General features: G+C 45.3%; 1 protein-coding gene across 1 annotated transcript; it reads left to right on the top strand.

Moving 5' to 3' along the window:
- The first annotated feature begins 8,063 nt into the window (after window positions 1-8,063).
- On the top strand, window positions 8,064-19,573 carry CA5A (carbonic anhydrase 5A). Its single transcript, XM_058034321.1, has 7 exons — window positions 8,064-8,228; window positions 9,248-9,445; window positions 13,159-13,277; window positions 14,230-14,325; window positions 14,789-14,851; window positions 16,105-16,260; window positions 18,077-19,573. The coding sequence occupies exons 1-7, from the start codon at window positions 8,099-8,101 to the stop codon at window positions 18,209-18,211; spliced, it is 897 nt and encodes a 298-aa protein (XP_057890304.1). The 5' UTR covers window positions 8,064-8,098; the 3' UTR covers window positions 18,212-19,573.
- Window positions 19,574-19,859: the final 286 nt, after the last annotated feature.

The raw sequence follows: 19,859 nt of genomic DNA, 5'->3' as shown, positions 1-19,859 counted from the left end.
ACAGCTGAGATTTGCCCAGCTCTGCTCAGGTTTGCCCCAGACCACGTTTATTTGTTCAGGTACCATTATCATCTGAGTATTTTTGGGGAATTTTCAAAGCCTGAAGGGGATTCATTCCATCTACAGATTTTAGAGGATTTTATCCTTCTGTGATTCTAAGCAGAATTTCACCATCTCATTCTGGACATGCATGCATTTCAACACATCCAAAAAATATTTTTAACTCCAACATTTCAGGTGTGAGAGGTAAAATAAACTGAGTGGAGATACCCAGCTGTGGCCAGGGCGGCAGGATGTCCCTGAGCACATTTCCACACAGCTCCACGTGGCAGAGGTAGGAAGGCAGAGCTGCTCTTCAGGGCAGCTCAGGTCAGCCAGAACCTCGTCCAGAGGCAAATTCCAGCCCTTGGGATGGTGAAATCCTGCATTTCCCTACAGCCTGGGCACTGCAAAGCCCCGGAGACAGAGTTCTTCTCCCATTCCAGGTGTTCTCCAGTAGATGCTGGAGTGCTCCCTGGCAGGGATGAAGATCCATGGGCTGTATCAGACAGAACTTCCCAGCACATCTCAGGAATTCCCCCTGCTGAAAAAACCCACATCAATGGATCCACTCATGGGGACAAATCTGGAATGTTCTGTCCTCAATGCAAGAGAGAGAATGAAAAGCAGAGGTGGTTCCCAGCCCTCTGAGCTCAGCTGGGTGAAGTGTCCCAGCAGAATAAGGACATCAAAAAAAAGTTTCCCCCAAGTAAAATCTGCCATGGGAAGTGTGAGCCAATGCTCAGGGAAATGAGGGGCCAAGGCACCCAGGGATGGCCCGGCTCCTGTGGGGAACCTGCACTAAGTGACATTTTTAGTCACTCCATAGAGGTTTCCACTCCTCAGCAGCTTCCCACAACTTGACTGAGTGTCCTCACAATTCGACAATAATTAGATGAGGGAAATGTTCATTATTAAATCACCTCCATGATATCTAATTGCAGTAAAGCTGTAACACTGCATTTTTTGCTGAATTACTGGGTTTGACCTACAACACTAGGGCAGGGACAGCCTTCCAAGGAGGATGCCTGGGGATCAGATTCCTTGGACACACTGCAGTGAGGAGGTGATTTTCCCTCTGCACAATTAATATGAACAATGGTAATAAAAACAACTAAGTACTGGCAATACTCTAATAAAAAAATCCCAGTTATTGATCCTCTCTGCTCAGTCTGGAGGCACTGACAGCAAAAGTCAGATGGGTGGCAGCAAGAAAATTCTAATTTTTCCCTTGTTTCATTTCTGTGAAGAAAAAGAAGCCCATTTTCATTGTGTGTGCAGCCACACTCCTCACCCACATTAGCCAGTGATGAACAGTTGATGTTTCAGTTCTTTGGGCAGAACTCAGAGCTGACAATACAGGCAGTGCTAGCAGCTCAGGGAATAAATGACAGGCAGGAAGGAAGACTCTGCTAAATAGGAGGGGTTGGAATAATAAATAGCACAGCTCAGCTGGCCACTTCAGGCTACCAAAGAGGATTCCCTGAGCCTGAGCCCTGCCCTGACACCCTGCGTGGTAAGAGATGGCAGACAGGCAAATGTTTTGTGAAAATATCACCAAAAAGTTTCTAATTCAAAACACCCATTTATTAAAAAAAAAAATTAAAAATCCCAACAGAACACAAACAAAACCATTGAAAAGATTTCAAAGGTAATTTATAAATTAAGAAAATAGTAGGGTTTAATGGTAGAATGTTAACACTGTTATCATTATCGCTTCTTGCTCTGTCATTGTCAGATTCTGGAGTTTTTGAAGTATACCCATTCAGGTATTTAATGGGTAAAAAGAATCACATGGGTTGTGTAAATACTTTCATTTTGTCATGAGCCAGAGGGATTTTTTAATTAAGTTTTAACGACCCCATAATCCTCACCTGCAGCACCTCACCTATTGCTCCTCCACCCACCATGATGGGCCAGGAGCCCATTTAAGCCTCAGCTCTGGGGCTGGAGCTCTTGGCTTCAGGTTTGTCTTTGTTTCTGTCTCTGGGAAGGAATTGGGATGGATTTTTGCTGCTTAACTTTACTGCTGTCTCCTTTTGCTCCTCCCTGTGCTCCTGGGTCAGACTTTGGACCTTGTTTGTCACTTTGTCACTCACAGGGGCTGGGAATGCCAGGGGACCCTTTGCTGTGTCATCCTTGCCTCCCTGTCCTTGGAAGGGATAATTCCATCTTCTATGGCTCCTCATCTTCATTCCTATTTGGCTGGTAATAATCTGTAATATTGGGAATTTTTAATGGGAACAATTCCTTGCCTCTGTTTCTGTGCTTGGCCTGAAAAACTGCAGCTGATGTGCCTCTGATGTGGATTTTTTTTTCCAGTCACAGGAAGACCAAACATCCCAAAGAAAATTAAAGTGTGGGATTTCCAAGGAGGATTTTCACATAAGGTAACAAAGTTTCTGGACGTGTCCCCGGAAACAGCAAGAGAGCAATATTCTTGTTCTTATCTCTGAGAAATGTGGGTCAGGAAACCATCTCCCTCTGTCCTCTCCCAAACAAAAATTTCAGCTGAGTCCAAGTGTGAGCAGAGGAATAATTATGGGTCCTTATGTTACTATTTTTAGTCTTTACAAAATCAGGAGATGTTTTTGTAGCAAAACTTGTTGGCATCCCTTGTTCTGCAGCTCCTTGCCTGGAGGCTGCAATGCTGCTGTAGAAAATGCTCAGAGCTAAAATGTTTCTTTCTCAGGCCCAGCCTCGCATAGCTGCTGGATTTTGGGAATTCCTCACTCTGAGCACCAGCTCGGGGCATTTCAGCTGTTCCTGACAGCATCTCTTGGCTATCAGTATTCAAATATCCAACTATTCAAATTCACAGCGTGCATGCACCAAGGAGTGATAAGAACTTTCTCCTTGCATACCAAAGAGGAGTTTTCTGCAATCCTTCTGTGTTCTTGGAACCAGATGGGGAGGGGGGGGGAAAGCACCTCTGGGAATCACATGTGGAATAATCATCAACTAGGCAGCCTCTGGAGAGAATGTAAGGCCAATGAAGAAGACAGCGCAGGGACAAGTTGAAAATTAACTCCTGGGCTGGCTCCACCTCTTAACCAGCAAAGGGTGCTCTCAAAATTATTTATAAAGAAGCTAAAGAAGTCTGGGCTCCCCTCAGTGGAGCTGTGTGCCCATGTGGGTTTGATGCTGTGATGCTGATGGGCTGTTAGGCTGTGCTGAGGGAGCAGTGAGGGTTGGAGAGCCCTGGCAGCGATGAGTGGGGTGAAGGTGACAGCCCTGGGGCGTCTCTCCAAGCTGCTGAAAGCCCTGCGGGCTGTGCCGGCACGGCCCTGCAGCCTGGCTGCCTGCTCCCGGACTAACACCAGGAACGCTGCCTGTAAGTCACTGCCGCCCCTCCACATCGGTGGGAAATGGGGGAGCCTGGCGTGGGAAGAGAGCTGCTGTGGTTGGGTGTTGTTCTTATTTCTTAGGGAATTTAAAAGGGGGATTTGGGAATGTGGCTGAAAGAGTGGATAGAATGAAAGAAGTGAAAATACTTTGTGGAATTTCAGGGTTCCACCTTGTTCTTTATTTCTGCTGTCAGTGGCACCGGGATTTTGTTACTCCAACCTGTGACAAAAAGCAATCATTACTTGGGAGGCTTGGCTGCTTTCAATGCAAACTGTTAGTGAGCATAATTCAAAACACATTTAGCATAAATTGATTCTGACTGGGAATTTCATAGCCACTGCAATGTTTGATTTGGAAAATGAGGCCTAGAACAAGCCACAAACCCCTCCAAATATGCTGCACAGACCTCCAATAAATCACTTTGAAGTGCAAGATACTCCTGGAGGATGTTAAAGATTTAGTTATTTAAAATACTGATTAACTTGCTTCCAGATAATATGGGGCCAGGCAGAGATTGTGTCTACTCACTGCTGTGCAGATAATGTCAGCTGGAGAATAGCAAAGAGTAATTTCTTATAGCTAGAAAAACCTTTTGTTTCTTATTTTTTCTTCTGTAAATTTGTTCAGCATAATAACTTCTGCCAAAGAACAGAGCTGGGCTCCTCCTCGAGCATTTCATGGTTACCCAGGGTAAGAGGGGATCCCATTCCAAGGAGGGATCAGACAATTTGTTCCATCCAAGCAGCACTGCTGATTGAATGAGCCACAACTGGTAGTTATTTTTTACTCACATTCCTCTTTTCAATTTGAGACAAATACTGTTTACTCCTTCAACCTTTCTCTCCTCTGTGCCATTCATGCAGGAAATGCCAAAACAAACTGATTTGGGAAATCCCTGTCTTTGGAATGGCTGGTTTTGGCAGGCAGGGAGTGCACAGGAGCTCTGGGTGAGGCAGCCTGGGGGTTACTCCACAGTTACTCACACCAGGGTTAAACAACTCAAAGGCTGACAGTTTCTGCAGGTTTTGGATTCCCCTTGTGACCCTGCAAGGACAAAGGGCTTTTCCTGCACTTCACTGGGGGAATTGTGGCATGAATGTCAAAATTCCCAGTGGTGTGGGGGACCAGGGAGTGTCTGTGCTGAGCTCTGAGGTATCTTGTAATGACACATGGAGGTGGAGGATTTGGACATTCGTTTTTGAGAATAATTGCTGGAAGTGCTCTCCATGGGGATTTTTAAGCCAAATTTAGTAATTATTAGCAGAGCAGACCTGAATTAATTTTTTTCCTTTCTTGCCCTTTTAGAAGTAGTTAAAAGAAAAGCAGAATCCTTCAAGTTTTGGGATTTTTTTTTCCCAAAGAATTGTACAAGTCCTGCAGAGCCACGCAATCCAGGTGTGCCATCTCCAGGCCTGCACACACAACTACACTGCCTCCCCAAATTGTCCAGGAGCTCCTTTTCCAAGCCCTTTCCAGGCTGAGATCCTAAGCCTGCATGCATAATTTCAGCAAGTGTTTTTTATACAGGAGAAGATAAAGCCTCTGTTTGCTTTACCTTGCCAGCTGGAATTACCTCCCCCTTATCTGGGCTCAGCCACTGCCTCCTCAGCCAGGCTCCTATCTCAGCCAAACACTGTGGAGGCAGAGGAAAACTCAGCATTTCCCAGTCTGCTGTGCTCCCCTGTCAGCTACATCTGTTTGATAAAGAGCTCTGGGCTGTTTATCAATAAACTGGCCTAAATCACAGCCCCCATCTGACATCAATTCAGCAGCACTTTCAGCACCTTGTCACGATGGGCCTGAGCCAAGCAGTGCTGTTATCCTCCAAAATCTTGATTCAGACCAAAAAAGCTACAAGGAAATCAACCTATCTTGGATTTCCTCTGCAATATTTGGTCCCAGTGGCTGAAGCAGAACTGTGGTCCTTTAAAGTTTAAAAGGGTTCTTTACTGAGTTTCAGCAAGATATATATTTTATTTTCTTGTTCAGAATGTGTTGCTATGGCAAACAGGGCTTTATTTCCTTCCCCTGGGTGGGGTTTCTCAGTTCTTCCCACTGCACAGTTTGCCCTGGTTTATCTCATTTGTAAAAAAATGAAAACACTTGATTCAACAGGTATTTTTGTTTTCAAGTATTAAAACCTTTATTTTCATCTGGATCTTGAAGTTTTACTGACCTTCATGCTCAGGAAGAAGTAGTAAGTGCATGTAAAAAATTGTGTGGAGATTCTGTGAGTGATGCAGGAGGGAAATAAAAGTGTTGCACGTCAAAGTTATTTCTCTTTAGTTGTGTACCTCACCAGCCCATCATTGCTGAGAGTGTGTCATTAACTTCCTTTTTGCTGTGCAGCTCAGCCCACAAGAAGTGACTTGCTCTGTTCAGCTTAGCAAAAATCTCTGTAAAAAAACTTTGCATTTTGCAAAACCTTGCAGGATCAAACCACCAAAAAGCTTAATGAAGTTAGGTTGTCTCAATGGCAGAATATAAAGCAGTGGAGTTTGAGGCTTTTTATTTCATCAGCTTTAACATACAGAAAAGGGATGGTTGTAATTTTCTGTGATTTTCTGTAATTACACAACCAGGTGTAGATGTAATTTCTCAGCTGCCCAAGGTTATCAGGTGTGTTTAGAGGGTACATCCTGGAAGAATGGACAGAGGGAGAATGGTGGAGGAATGACAATAGTTTGTTGGTAGATGAGAATAAGCCCCAGTATCTCTTGTTGATGCTGAATATAAAACACCTGAAGCCCATCTGGTCTGTCCTGATGACCAGGAGATGCCTAAAGAGTTGCCTAACCATGATTAAACTGTTAAACTGTGATTAAGACTGACTGGATTATGATGTTTATGGCAGCAGGTCTTTTCAATCTCATTGATTATCCATCTTTTTAAGCTACAGGAGGCTTTCTTTTGAGAATAGTTCAATTAGCCACCCTAAAAAATGTTGAGAGTCAAAAAATTCAGTTGCTTGCAGTTTTGCTACACAAAAAATACTGCAGGGAGGAAGTAAAATGAAATTTAAACCTGGTTTAACATCCTGACATCACAAGCTGTTTGTACATCTCCTGATGATCTGTTTGTGATCATGCAGCCACTCAAAGCAAATTGTTGGTCAGATTTCAACCTGCTCTTACTCAACTCAGTACTTTAAACATGTTATATTGTGAATGCAATGGAAACTTCTTATGCAATGTTGGTGAAACAGGGCAAACACTTCTTGCTTGACTCTGCTTGAGTATCTGGTCCTGTCTTCATTTCAGTAAAACATTCTCAGTGTTATATCAGGTTCCTTGTGAAAATTCAAAAGTACAAGACAAAAAAAAAATCTCAAAAAGAGAAATGCAGATTTTCAAAATGATTTCAAGAGAGTAATTAAGAAATATGATTGTACAGCAAGATGAAGGGTTGGTGTTCTGCTCCTGGCTGCCCAAGAGAACTGGCAAAAATTAGAGCTCTTACTTTATCTCTGTGCTTTCAATGATGCTTTCAGCTTTCTACAGGCTTTCCTTTTTTCCTTTAATTTTATCTTTTATGTGTTTTTTACTGGCAGCTGGAACAGAAGGAGTGATGAAGGTTTTAATCAGTTTCATTGAGATTTCTCTGCCTCAGGCAGGGCCAGGTGAATACTGAGTTCAGTTGAGTTGACCCTTTCACCATCCAAGGTGGGACTATTTTTGCCTTTCTGACACCAAAAAAAGTAAATGTAAATATTAACTTTTCATAACTTTTCTAAATGTGGCTTGGAGAGGGAACCCTGCTGTGCCAAGGCCACTCACCTCTGTGCATTTTTTTGATGTGAGGGCATAAACACTTTTTTGGCATTAGGGGATGCACTTGGTGTGAGGAGAAATACTTTGTTGTGAGGGGATAAATACTATTTTGATGTGAGAGAATAAATACTTTTTTGATGTGAGGGGATGCGCTTTTGATATGAAGGGATGCTTTTTGGGGTGAGGTGATGTTCATCTGGTGTGAGGGAATGTACTTGATGAGAAAGAATCGCTTTTGATGTGAGGGAATAAATACTATATGTGAGGGAAAACACTTGATAAAGGAGAAACACTTTGGTGTGAGGGGATGTACTTTTGATGTGAGGTGGTGCTCACTTGGTGTGAGGGGATGTACTCAATGAGAGAATCACTTTTAATGTGAGGGATTAAATAAGTATGTGAGGAAAAGCACTTGATAAAGGAGAAACGCTTCGATGTGAGGGAGTAAATACTATTTTGGTGTGAGGGGATGTGCTTTTTATGTGAGGCGATGCTTGTTGGGTGCAAGGGGATGTAGTCAATGTGGAAGAATCACTTTTGATGCGAGGGAATAAACACTCTATGTGCGGGAAAACACTTGATAAAGGAGAAACACTTTGGCATGAGGGAGTAAATACTATTTTGGTGTAAGGAGCCACTTTTGGGTGAGGCGATACTCTTGAGGGGATGTTCTCGGTGCGAAGGAATCGCTTTTGATGTGAAGGGCCCCGCTCGCTGTGAGCGGACGCGCTTTTAACAGGGGCACGGGGCCCACCCTGAGCACGGGAAATTCCCATCCCCACCGTGCCCGGAGCTGCTCCCGCTGCTGCGGGGCTGTCCCAGCGTGAGGAGCCGCCGAGGGCAGGCCCAGCCCGCCCCCGGGCCATGGCGGGGAGGCCGTGCCGGAAGGGGCCGCGCCGAGCCGGGTCGGGCTGGGCGGCGGCTCCGCGATCTCCGCCGCGATGCTGCCGCTGCTCCGCCGCGCTTGGGCGGCCGCCGTCACCTCCTCGTCCTCTTCCTCCTGCTCCTCCCGGCCGGGCAGCCGCCGGTGCAGCCTCGGCGCCTGCTGCTCCTACCGCCTGCGAGACGCGCGTGAGTGCCGCTCTCCCTCAGCCCCCCTGCCCGCCCTGCCGCTGTCCCGCCATCGCTGCCCAGCTCTGTGTAGGAAAGGGAGACGCCGAGCTCTGCCTGGCTTTGTCCTCCGCTGAAGCTTCAGGAAGTGGCGGCGTTTTAAATAAATACGGGGAGTGTTTTGCGCCGCCTTTGCCTGAGTTGACCTTACGGAGCTCCACAGTTTGCACTTCACTGAGGGAAACCGGGGCGGGAGGGAAGTTTTTAGGCCACCCCTCGTGTGAATGGTTTGAAGGTTTAATTTATTTTCAATTGCTTGTTTAAAAGACCCAGGTATCCAGTGAAGTAGCCTGTAAAGTGATGCTCGAAGCATCGCGATTTGGGGTTCGGGTTGTGTGCGGGTCACCGGGTGAAGTGAACAGCTCCACACAGGCGGCAGTTCTGGTTTTAAGCAGAATAAAGTCCTGTGGAAGTAATTCATGTACCTGTTCTGATTGTGCCAGACCCAAGCTGCCCCCAGAATTGCTGGGTTTGGGCTTGACAGGAGCTATCTGCACGAAGCAGTTTTGGTCAGGATCGGTGTGGTTTGGGTTACTCCTGCTGCAGAAGCTCTAAACCCCTCTTTGTGGGGTAACCCCTCTGCTTGTGTTTTCTTCTAGAGCATGTTTTGCTTCCCAGTGGGAATTATCCCATGTCTGGAGCACTCCCAGCTCAGCTGATGGTGCTGGTGTGTAAAGAAAGCTGTGGAACAAAGCTGCCTTAAAATCTGGCAATAATGGGGAAGCATTCTCTCTTTCTGGGAAATAAGGGGACCGTTTCTTTGCAGAGCATTCTGCAAAGGCAGAAAGGTACTGACACGGTTCTAAGTCAAATTACTGCACTTCCCTGTTTGGCTTTGAGTCATGCAGCTGGAATGTTTTATTTTTCTTTTGCTTTCGTGGGCACCAGCTGACTCGAATTAGCCTTTGGTGACACAGCACCTTCCCTTGCCAGAAAGTTCTGTATCCTGCATCAGCTTGACTCTGCCCCTCGTCTTGCAGTGCATCCGCTGTGGCAGAGCCCGCTGACAATTCCCGGGGGCACCCGCCAGTCTCCCATCAACATCCAGTGGAGGGACAGTGTTTATGATCCCTTCCTGAAGCCTCTGAAAATCAGCTACGACCCCACCACCTGTCTGCACATCTGGAACAATGGCTACTCCTTCCTGGTGGAGTTTGATGATTCTGCTGATAGATCAAGTAAGTAAAATCTCAGGGAAAAAAAAAAAATCTATCTAATGTCTCGTTAAGAGAGGAGAAATACCTGTGTGATGTAAGACCTGATGTTGAAAATGAAAGTACAGTAAAAAAATGCTGGGTTTAAAGTGGTGGGAATCACGATGAAGAAATTCCATACAGACTTCACATTTACAGTGTTTTTATTACCCGTGGGCATTGTGCACAAATCCCCTGCTGTGTGTTGAAACTCCTTTCACAAGCCCCAGTGCCCTGCCTTGTAGGTTTTGTAATAAACTTTACCCACACGAGTCAATCTTCAGCCATTTCTGTGTGTACTTACTCAATGTGAAACCTGATTCCCTCACTGCTCTTTATTGAGGTAATCTGCCACTTATCTTCTGTGGGGCTAATAAAGATATTTACTGCACTTGAAATAATCAGCGGCCAAATGAGTTGCAGTTGGAAAGCACACAGGCTTATCTCTGTGGGGTTCTAGGGAATGGAATAACACTGGGCTCTGCCCTCAGGAGCAGGTGTGTGTGTGTGTATCCCTGTTGTTTTAGGGGAAGCAGGAGAGCATGGAAAACCCAACCGTGCATTCCAGCAATTTCATGTGAACAAACCTCTGACCTGAGCAGCTCAACAGAGTAAAAAAATTGACTTAAAATCAAAATATTGCTCCCATACCCCAGATTTTCTGTCCACTATTCTTTCTAAAAGCTGCTTTTACCGAAGGATATTGGAGAATATAAAGGTATTTCATAAAGGTGGGTGAGCTGGTAGCAATTGGTCAGGGCTGTTGTGAAGCACAGGATTGCTCAATGTGTCCTGCAGGGGAAAACTGAAGGACCCTGAGCAAGTTTGAACCTGTTGGATTGGAGCCGTTTATGTTTTAAATGACTGCTCACCATGAGAGCTCCTCCAGCTTCCTGAGGGATTTAGCAATGCCCTCGGGGAGGGAGCCTCCAGCACACAAACAAACACTTGGTCTGCACAACAACAACATTTGTGGTTGATGTTTGGAAAGAGGCTGATAAAACACTGCAGCAACAAACAGCGGTGGTGGAATGCAGGGAGCTTGTGTGTGTTTGGGGCTCGTTTTGTTTATCTTGTTTCTAGCTGTTCACTCCGAATATCCATTTCCAAGAGGGAATATCCTTGTCCTTGCTCATTTAAGCACTGATATCATGAAGTGCTGTTTTTTTTTTTCGGTGAGGTTGGGTTAGAGGACAGACATCACTTGTTACCTCATCAGTGATTTTCATTTACTAACTTTAGATTGGCTTTGCTTTTCATCAAACGGCCTCTTGTTTTTTAAGCCACACCCCACTATCTGTTGAGGATAAGATCCTGAAAAGTGTTTAGTGGGAAGGGGAATTGCCTGTAGGGGATTCAGAAAGATGCAATATTTAATTGCACAGGAGCAGTTTGTGTGGCATAAAGGCAAGGCTGCAATCATCAGGTGCTCACCTCTGAAAGATCTTACCTGCTTTGTCTGTGAGACTTTCCTTGAGGTAAATCTTTCCCTGTGAGCATTTGCTGCCTTTTCATCATCCTCATCTTCCTTAAATGAATTTAAGTCCATGAAGGGTAGGATGGCATCAATCAGTGACAGGGCTCCAAAATGACAGAGAGCAACAGACAGTGAGGTGTTGCTGTATAACCCCCAGTTTTCAGGTGCCTGCCTCTCTCCTCCACCTTTCTCTCTTCACTCTTGCTGTTTCTGGTTTTTCTCACTGCCAGCTTCTGTCTAACAATCATAGAAATCCAGAGAAGAAAGCTTGGGAGCAAACAAAAGCACCACAGTCGAAAGAGAAGATGAGAAAGACACCCAGGATAGCCAGAAATGCCTGAATCCTGAGATGGGGTTTGCAATGCAAGACTTGGGCTAAAGCTGAAGGTAGAGCAGGAGGAAGAAGAGGGTGAGGGAAGGTATGTACAGCATGTGCTCTGTCTGTGTGTGGTGCCACCAGAAACGAGGCTGAACCAGAGCCAGGGCTGCAGGAAACACCTGAAGTGGTTCTTGCTGTTAGAGCCCCTCAAACTTCAGTTTTGTTTTGAAATTGTCAAGGTTGTAATTTGAGAGGAGATGCTCCTGAAGGGATTGAAGTTTCTGTTTGTTTCCTGTCACTTTCTGGTGACCACTGCAGGAACCTGAGTCCATACACGTGTCTGTGCCTGAAGTTATCTGTGAGGCAAATACTCAGGTGGATGTGGTTGTTTACACAAATGTGTAGTCACTTATGGGTTTGCATCATCACAAACACAGGAGTGGATGGTGTTAGAGCACAGAAACTTCACTTCTGAGAGGCTTGGCTGTGTCACCCACATGCTTATCCCACCCCTTCTCCAGCACAGAATCCCAGCATGGTTTGGGTGAGGACCTTAAAGCTGATCCCATTTCACCCCCTGCCGTGGCAGGGACACCCTCCTGTCCCTCAGGGTGCTCCAAACCCTGTCCAGCCTGGCCTTGGACACTTCAGAGATGGGGCATTGTGATCTCCCAGTGATGGTCAGCATTGCATTCATTCAGGGGATGAAATTAATTCAATGTCACTTTGCCCAGTTCCTTTTAATTTATTCCTCTTTCACACACAGGCCTGTCTGGTTCAGATTTCAAACCTGCTGGCTGGCTTTCAGGAAAAAAATAATACAAGAAAATCTCTTAATGCCTCTCATTGTTTTCTCCTTAGCATGGAAGTGATTAACTTATTTCCAAGAGCAGTGTTGGGATTAGGTGCTTTATAGCAAAGTTTGCTGTAAAACTTCCCCATGTCCTAAAGTTCAGTAAAAATCAGCAGCTGCTGATGGTTTAGTGCTGGGTGAACCCTTGGAAAAGCTCTTTTCCAACCTAAATGGTTCCCTGATTCCATAAGTGTTATTAGCCCTTGGGAAGCAATTAGGGTTTCTCATTTACCACATGTTCTCATTTCATAATTAGCAAGATGACTTTGCAGGATGGTTTTGGTCCAGTAAGGGAGGGAATGAGTGGAAGCAGAAAGCTGGGCATGGACTTCATTCATGTGTTTGCAGAAGGATGGGAGGCCTTCTGAAATCAGCAGAGCAGAATGAAGTTTGACCTTTACTCATTGATGAAAAGGGCATTAAATCTTTCAGAAACTTGCCCAGTGGCAGACTGGATGTTTAAATCCTTCCTGAACAGCTTGTGGGCACAACAAAACATGTTTCTGGCTGGCCCTTGTGTGTGCAGTCTGGAAGCTGTGCTGAAGCAGAAAAAGATGTTGGGATTTTTGTAGCTTGCGGGAGACTTGAACGTTTGACTCAATACACAGATTTGTCTGGCATTATTTGCTTTTTGAAGTCTTGTCATGAGAAATGTCAACATTTTTCACAGATCCTTGTAGGAACGTCACTGAATGCATTTAATAGATGTGTCACTGCTGTGTCACCTGGTCAGGCAGTCCTGACACTCCTGCTGTGACAGAGGGGTGACAATGTGACACTCACCACTGTGACTGTGCCAGCCTTGGTGCCAGCTGGGAAAACATTCCCTCGAGGGGAGATGGATGAGGAGACTTCACTCATCTCCAGTTTGGTGCGGGGAGAACCAGAATGTGCTTGCTTGAGTAATGTGGTCATGGCAAAGTGTAGTCAGGCACTGTTTGAGTTGCTCCACCTTGCACTTTTTCCTGGGCAATTTTTTCCAAGGATTGACTTGTCTGGCCAATTTTAAATCATATTTATTAACATGTGTGTCTTGTTTTGTTTTCTAGTCATCGTTGGAGGCCCCTTGAAAAACCAGTACAGGCTAAAGCAGTTCCACTTCCACTGGGGAGCTGTCAATGACTGGGGCTCAGAGCACACAGTTGACTGTAAATTTTACCCAGCAGAGGTATGAGAAGAAGTCCTCAATAATGCAAATACTTAGCTCAGGTGTGTCTGTGAAAACTCCCAAATTGAGGTGTGTCTGTGAAAACTCCCAAATTCAGGCATTGCAGTTTATTTTGAAGTGCTACAGCTCATCTGCTGTTTTATTCTATAAAATTCATCTCTACTGTGTTTTCTGGAGAAGAACAGCCTGAAAATTGGACTGAAAGTGAAAAATCACTTTGTTTATTGTTACTAAATCTTTCAGAGAAACAAACATATACTCTTATAAAACAACACCTTATTTTCTGTTTGCAACTGATGAACAGTTACTAAAATAGCAAAACTTTGATACTTAAGTAACTGCTAAGGAAGAAAGCTTCAATAAAGAGGATGAAGTCAGTGAAAATGTGAAACTGTGACAGCTTTGACCAGAGTTCTTTGCCAAAGGAGAAGTTGTCAAGTGATGATGGGTTATTTTTAAGCAGAGTTTCTCTCCTGTTGGTGTGTTCATGGTGCTGCTGCCAGCTTGGCAAGATCCTCATTAACAGGGAGGCTGTGATTGAGTTTTTGGGCTGGGGCATTTATTTATCACACAAAAGCCCTCAATGTACTGGCTGTGAGCAGTGCAGAGGAAGGTTGTTGTGTGCAGGAGGCTGTTCCTCAGGAGGACAGGCTGCTCTGCTCCTGGGAAGGGAGGAAAGAGATGGAAGACTGAGCTTTGTCTGTGCCTGTGACCAGCATTCCTGGAGGCTGCCACAGACTAAACCTCTTTTAAATGCAGTGGGTCCTAACTATTGTTTAAAGCAAAAAGAGAAAAAAGGAAGGGAAGGACCATTATTTACCAAGAGCACTTTGTTCCTCATTTCTGTGGTTTCTGAGGAGCTCCCTGAGTGCCTGACCCTGCCAGGATCAGCAGTCAGGTGTGGTGTCTGTGCTCTGGGCAGGGGCTGATTTCTCCCTTTTCTCTCTTTCAGCTGCACTTGGTGCACTGGAATGCTGTGGAGTACCCGAGTTTTGAGGAAGCTGTGATGGAAGGGAATGGCCTGGCTGTTATTGGAGTGTTCTTAAAGGTAATTTTGTTCTGTGGGACCAGCTGTGATGGGGCCTTTCCATTTGCATTCTGTTAAAGCCAATTTAGGGCAATTAAGGGAAGGTTGAGAGGGGATCCCATCAATCCCATCAATGTTCCCAAGGGGTGTCAGAGGATGGTGCCAGGCTCTGCTCAATGGTGCCAGTGACAGGATAAGGAGCAATGGCCAGAAACTAAAAAAGTTTCACCTCAATGTGAAGAACTTTCTGTTGAGGGTGGAGCAGCTGCCCTGGGAGGATATGGAATCTCCCTGTCTGGAGACATTCCAAACCCACCTGGATGTGTTCCTCCAGCTGCTCCTGCCTTGGGCTGGATGATCTCCAGAGCTCCCTTCCAGCCCTAAATATCCTGTGATTGTTATGAAAAAATCCTAAGGCTGATAGGTAGAACTGATTGATTATTGATCAGCTCATTGATTGTCCAACCCCTCCCTGTCCCTGCAGCTGGGAGCACGGCACGAGGGGCTGCAGACCCTGGTGGATGCCCTGCCAGCAGTCAGACACAAGGTCAGTGCTCTGGGGTGTCCCACCCATTGTCACCCAGCAGAAAGAACACTTGCAGAACCACAACACACCCAGAAAATCTTTCTTCCTTAAATTTTACTGGGAGGAGGGGGCTGATGGACCCTTGGAAGTGGGAAGGGAGGCTGATTTTTCAGGAGGAATTGGATACTTTGGAAGCTTTCCAAACCTCTTGAAGAAATGCTGCTCTTGAGATTGTTTCCCTTACAAGGACATGCTTGAAGTGAGAGTTTATTTATTGTGGGATCAAGGCTCTTTGATTTTTGTCTGATCTTCGAGGAGGTTATTTTCTTTTTTATAAACACTGAATTTTCTGCTGAGGGAATGGGATCGTTCCTGGCAGGCTCCTGCCAGGAGAGGGAGCGCTGAGTCTCTGACAGAAGCGTTTCCTCCTTCCCCTGCCCGTTCCCTTCTGAAAGTACACTCAAAAAACCACACCGACCACTTCAGCTTCTAATCTCATCCAGCTGAAGTCGCTGTGCCACTGCTTCTCACAGCAAGGAGATTGTAAAATCCAAATAAAACAAGTTTTTATATCAGAGCAGTGACAGCTCTGCCAGATAAACACCAAACATGTCAGTTCAGTGCCAGAAGACCTCCCCAAATCTGAATGTACATCTATTGTGATAATATAATAATTTACAGCATGTGAATTTAAAAGAAATTTAGCCAAGATCCCCCAGTATATCCTGAAACTCCCCTTGGAGCAATGTTTGTGTGGGTTTTGAAGCTCCTGATATCCCACAAGTGGGAATGAACATTCTGGAGATGGCAGTGTTTGATTTAAATTAAGCTTCAGTCCTGTTCCTGCTGCCTAAAATCACATGGTGAAAAGTAAAACACTTTTTGTTTGCAGTCTTTAAGTATCTGGCACAGCTACCTGAACTTATCCCACCACTTCTTCCTTCTTTTTCCTGGTTGCATCAGCTCCCACAAAGCCTTAGGCCACCGATCCTTCTCACTTCTTGTTTCTCCTGCACTAAATTCCTAATGTGGGGACAGTAGAAATATTTAACTTCTGTCTGCTTCGAGCTGCCCCTTACACATCAAACCCAATTTTACACAAATATGGGGTGTTTCAAATAATAGCATTATTAATATTCCCAACATCCCATTTCCCATGCACACACAACGCAATTTTTAACCAAACTGTCAAGATCTTTTTCAAATTTCGGTCAGTTTTTTCTCAAAACACCTTAAAAACATCCTTCAAAATGTTTTTTTTTGCTGCTATTTAGGACACTGTGATCGAGTTTGATGTCTTTGATCCCTCGTGCTTGCTCCCTTCCTGCCCTGATTACTGGACCTACGCTGGCTCCCTGACCACTCCTCCCCTCACTGAGTCAGTCACGTGGATCATTAAGAAGAAGCCAATCGAGGTGGATGAGGATCAGGTAAATCTCAATTTTCCTTTCAGATCACACCTCTTGCTGCCACAAAGGTGCTCAGAACCAGTTTGCCAGCAATTCTCTGTGAAAACACAAACATTCTCAGTGTTTTCAGAGATCTGTGACTGTTTCCACCCAGGATTTGGGGAGGAATCCTGGCATTGGCAGCCACTGATACTGAAAGACCTCTCCAAGATGTTTTTTCAACTTTTCCATCTATTCTCAAGAGTTTTATCTTGATATGTGATACAGTTCTGGAAGCTGCCCCTTGAAAACTTGGGGGGTTTTAGGAACTTATTGGAATTCTCATAATTTTGCTCTCCTTAGCATGATGCAGCCTTTTTTGTGGAGAGAAGGGAAAAAGGGAAGATTTTGTGACATGGAGATTGTTAACAGAGAACTGCAGGCAGAGTGTGGCATTCCTTTAAACTGAAAATTTTCTCATTTTTTCTTTTTTTTCTTGGCTCTTCACTATCATAGCAGTGATTTACCATTGGAATGGCCTTGTGAGCATTAAAAGCTGATCTGCTGCTTTATTTTAATCCCAGTTGTAAACCAGTGAGACAACAACTTGGGGATTGTTGGGGTTCCCTCTTTTCTGGGTGCCAGGGAGTCTGTAAATGGAGGTTGGATGAAGTATTTGAGTGGGAATAGATCTTTCAGATGTGCCACATTTGGGATTTGATTTCCTTAAGGATAGCAAATGATTGATAATCCTTCCATGCTGGTGTGGATACCAACAGACGTGGGTGCTAAAACCCCTGAGAACACAAACCTAGTGCTACGTTTGGTGCCACATCTGGGACTTGATTTCCCTAAGGATAGCAGGTGACTGAAAATCCTTCCATGTTGGTGTGGATGTCAACAGACGTGGGTGCTAAAACCCCTCAGAACACAAACCTAGTGCTACCTTTGGTGCCACATCTGGGATTTGATTTCTCTAAGGATGCCAGATGACTGATAATCCTTCCATGCTGGTGTGGGTAATGGGACAATCTTTATCAGACAATGTGGATGCTAAAACCCCTCAGAACACAAACCTAGTGCTACCTTTGGTGCCACATCTGGGATTTGATTTCCCTAAAGATAGCAGGTGACTGATAATCCTTCCATGTTGGTGTGGATACCCGCAGATGTGGGTGCTAAAACCCCTCAGAACACAAACCTAGCACTAACTTTGGTGCCACATCTGGGATTTGATTTCCTTAAGGATAGCAGATGATTGATAATCCTTCCATGCTGGTGTGGGTAATGGGACAATCTTTATCAGACAATGTGGGTGCTAAAACCCCTCAGAACACAAACCTAGCACTAACTTTGGTGCCACATTTGGGATTTGATTTCCCTGAGGATAGCAGATGACTGATAATCCTTCCATGTTGGTGTGGATACCCGCAGATGTGGGTGCTAAAACCCCTGAGAACACAAACCTAGTGCTGCATTTGGTGCCACATCTGGGATTTGATTTCCTTAAGGATAGCAGATGATTGATAATCCTTCCATGCTGATGTGGGTAATGGGACAATCTTTATCAGACAATGTGGGTGCTAAAACCCCTCAGAACACAAACCTAGCACTAACTTTGGTGCCACATTTGGGATTTGATTTCCCTGAGGACAGCAGGTGACTGATAATTCTATGTTGGTGTGGGTAACAGGACGATCTACCATCCTATGTGGGTGCTAAAACCCCTGAGAACACAGACCCAGCGCTACTTTTGGTTTCACTCCCCTCTCTGAGAACAAACTCCTGTCCTTTGCCACGAATTCCCCATTTGGGGAGTTCCTGGGAGGTGACAGGAGTGGCCCTTTGTGCTTCCCAGCTGGAGGCCTTCAGGACGCTGCTGTTCTCGTCGCACGGGGAGGAGGAGAGGAGGATGGTGGACAACTTCCGCCCGCTGCAGCCGCTGATGGACCGCACCGTGCGCTCGTCCTTCCGCCCCCAGCTCAGCCCATAGCAGCACCCCAGCAGCTCCCCTGCCATCCAGCCCTTCCCTGACTGCCCCCAGGAAAGCTCTGGGGGGTTTTAGTTTTGATTTTTTTTTTTTAAGAAGTGATATTAACTCTTGTTCTAAGGCAGGGGTCGAGAAGGGATTATTAAGGCAGTTAAAGATAAGGACAGGAGAGATCCTCCCCTGCTCCTTCTCTGGATTGTTCTGTGGTTCTTCAAATGCTCTTTCAGTGCCTTGCATGAATTAGTAATCCTGGGTAAAAATTCTTAAAGAAAGAGGATGTGGGAAGCAAAGAAAAGTATCAGGACTGATCAGGTCCTTTTAGGGAATTATTTGATGTCTGGGAAGAGAGCTGGAAGGGAACTAGGCTGTCTCAGAGACATTTTATCTTCTTCCTTTCTCCTTGGGTGAGAGGAGAAGGACAAAAATGACTTCCAGGATCTCTTTCCATTCTGTTGGCTGCACATTCCATGTTTGATGTGGGTGCCACAGAATCCCATTGTAATGACACCAGGAGCCAGAAGATGTTTTCCAAAACATTTTAACAACTGTAGAAGCTTTGGCAGCTTTTGTTTTCCCCTGTTAATAATCTATCAGGAGAAGGGAATTCAATAGTGTCTCAAGACTGGCAAGAACAGCAGATTAGGTGAAAATGTCCAATTGATCCCAGGAAACTGATCACATCAACAGAAGGCAAGATTAGATAAAGCCCAGCTGACCCTCCCAGTGGGATTAGGAGGGCAAAAACCCAAACCATTCCTCAAAGCAGTGCCAGGACAGTGTGGACAAAACACAGCACTGAGAAAGGGTTTTATTTCAGTAACTCAGAGCACCAGAGCTCTCTTCAGTTTTGCCTTGAGATGAATTTTCCTATAAAAACACTCACCCAGCCTCAGGACCAGTGGGGACCAGTTTGTTTTTATTGCACCTTATGGTAACAAGGTCCAGTGGGGTGGGAATTGATTTGTGGACCAAGCAGAGCTGCTGTGTGAGCTGCCAGCTCTGAGCCCTTCCCAGGAGCTGTGACCCAGCAGCCCCATGGATCACTGACCTCTCACATCCCACTAAACCTAATTTGCTCTCGGGCACTTTTCTCTCTGGCCTGTATGCTCTGCTGTATTTAGCAGATTAAATTCCTGCACCAGATTTCTGATGAGGAGCAGCTCTGTCTGTGTCATCTCCATGGGTTGTGTTTCAGGAATCTTTTCAGGAATCTTTCCTCCCTCTGTTTGATTCCTGATGGGATTCAGTGAAGCCACAACCTGGCTTGGCAATGCTAAATCCAGCTTTCTAATTGGTACTTTGGTTTTTTTTGAAGTCCAAGAATTGATGTCAAAGCACCTTAATGCTTTTCAGTGTGACCTGATGATTTTAATTTGAGATCATCTTGAAGCAGTGGAGTGCCCAGGTCCTGCCTTTCCTTCCTCAATAGCTCTACCTCAGGCTGTTGTTCTGGTGCCACAGTTGTGCCTCTGTCCCTGCATTGTGGCCACTTCAATTGAGTGGCTCTGGGTGCTGGAAGGAAGGAAATCTCCCTCTGTCCCACTGCAGGATATTTTTCCTGTTGGGAATTCAGTGGAACTCTTTGGTTTCACCACTTCCCCAAGCCCTCCCTGCCTGGGGAACATTTCCATCCTGGTTGTGCCATCTCCCT

This window comes from Melospiza georgiana, chromosome 14 (assembly GCF_028018845.1).
Source record: "Melospiza georgiana isolate bMelGeo1 chromosome 14, bMelGeo1.pri, whole genome shotgun sequence".
Classification (NCBI taxonomy): Eukaryota; Metazoa; Chordata; class Aves; order Passeriformes; family Passerellidae; genus Melospiza; species Melospiza georgiana.
This window is presented reverse-complemented; position numbering and strand designations above follow the sequence as displayed.

What these genes read in the sequence shown, in the direction of transcription:
- CA5A (XM_058034321.1), top strand. Translation starts at nt 8,099, where the DNA reads ATGCTGCCGCTGCTCCGCCGCGCTTGGGCGGCCGCCGTCACCTCCTCG. An exon ending in TGATTCTGCTGATAGATCAA is followed by an intron (nt 9,446 to 13,158) that starts GTAAGTAAAATC and finishes TTTGTTTTCTAG; the next exon opens with TCATCGTTGGAGGCCCCTTG. An exon ending in GTAAATTTTACCCAGCAGAG is followed by an intron (nt 13,278 to 14,229) that starts GTATGAGAAGAA and finishes TCTCTCTTTCAG; the next exon opens with CTGCACTTGGTGCACTGGAA.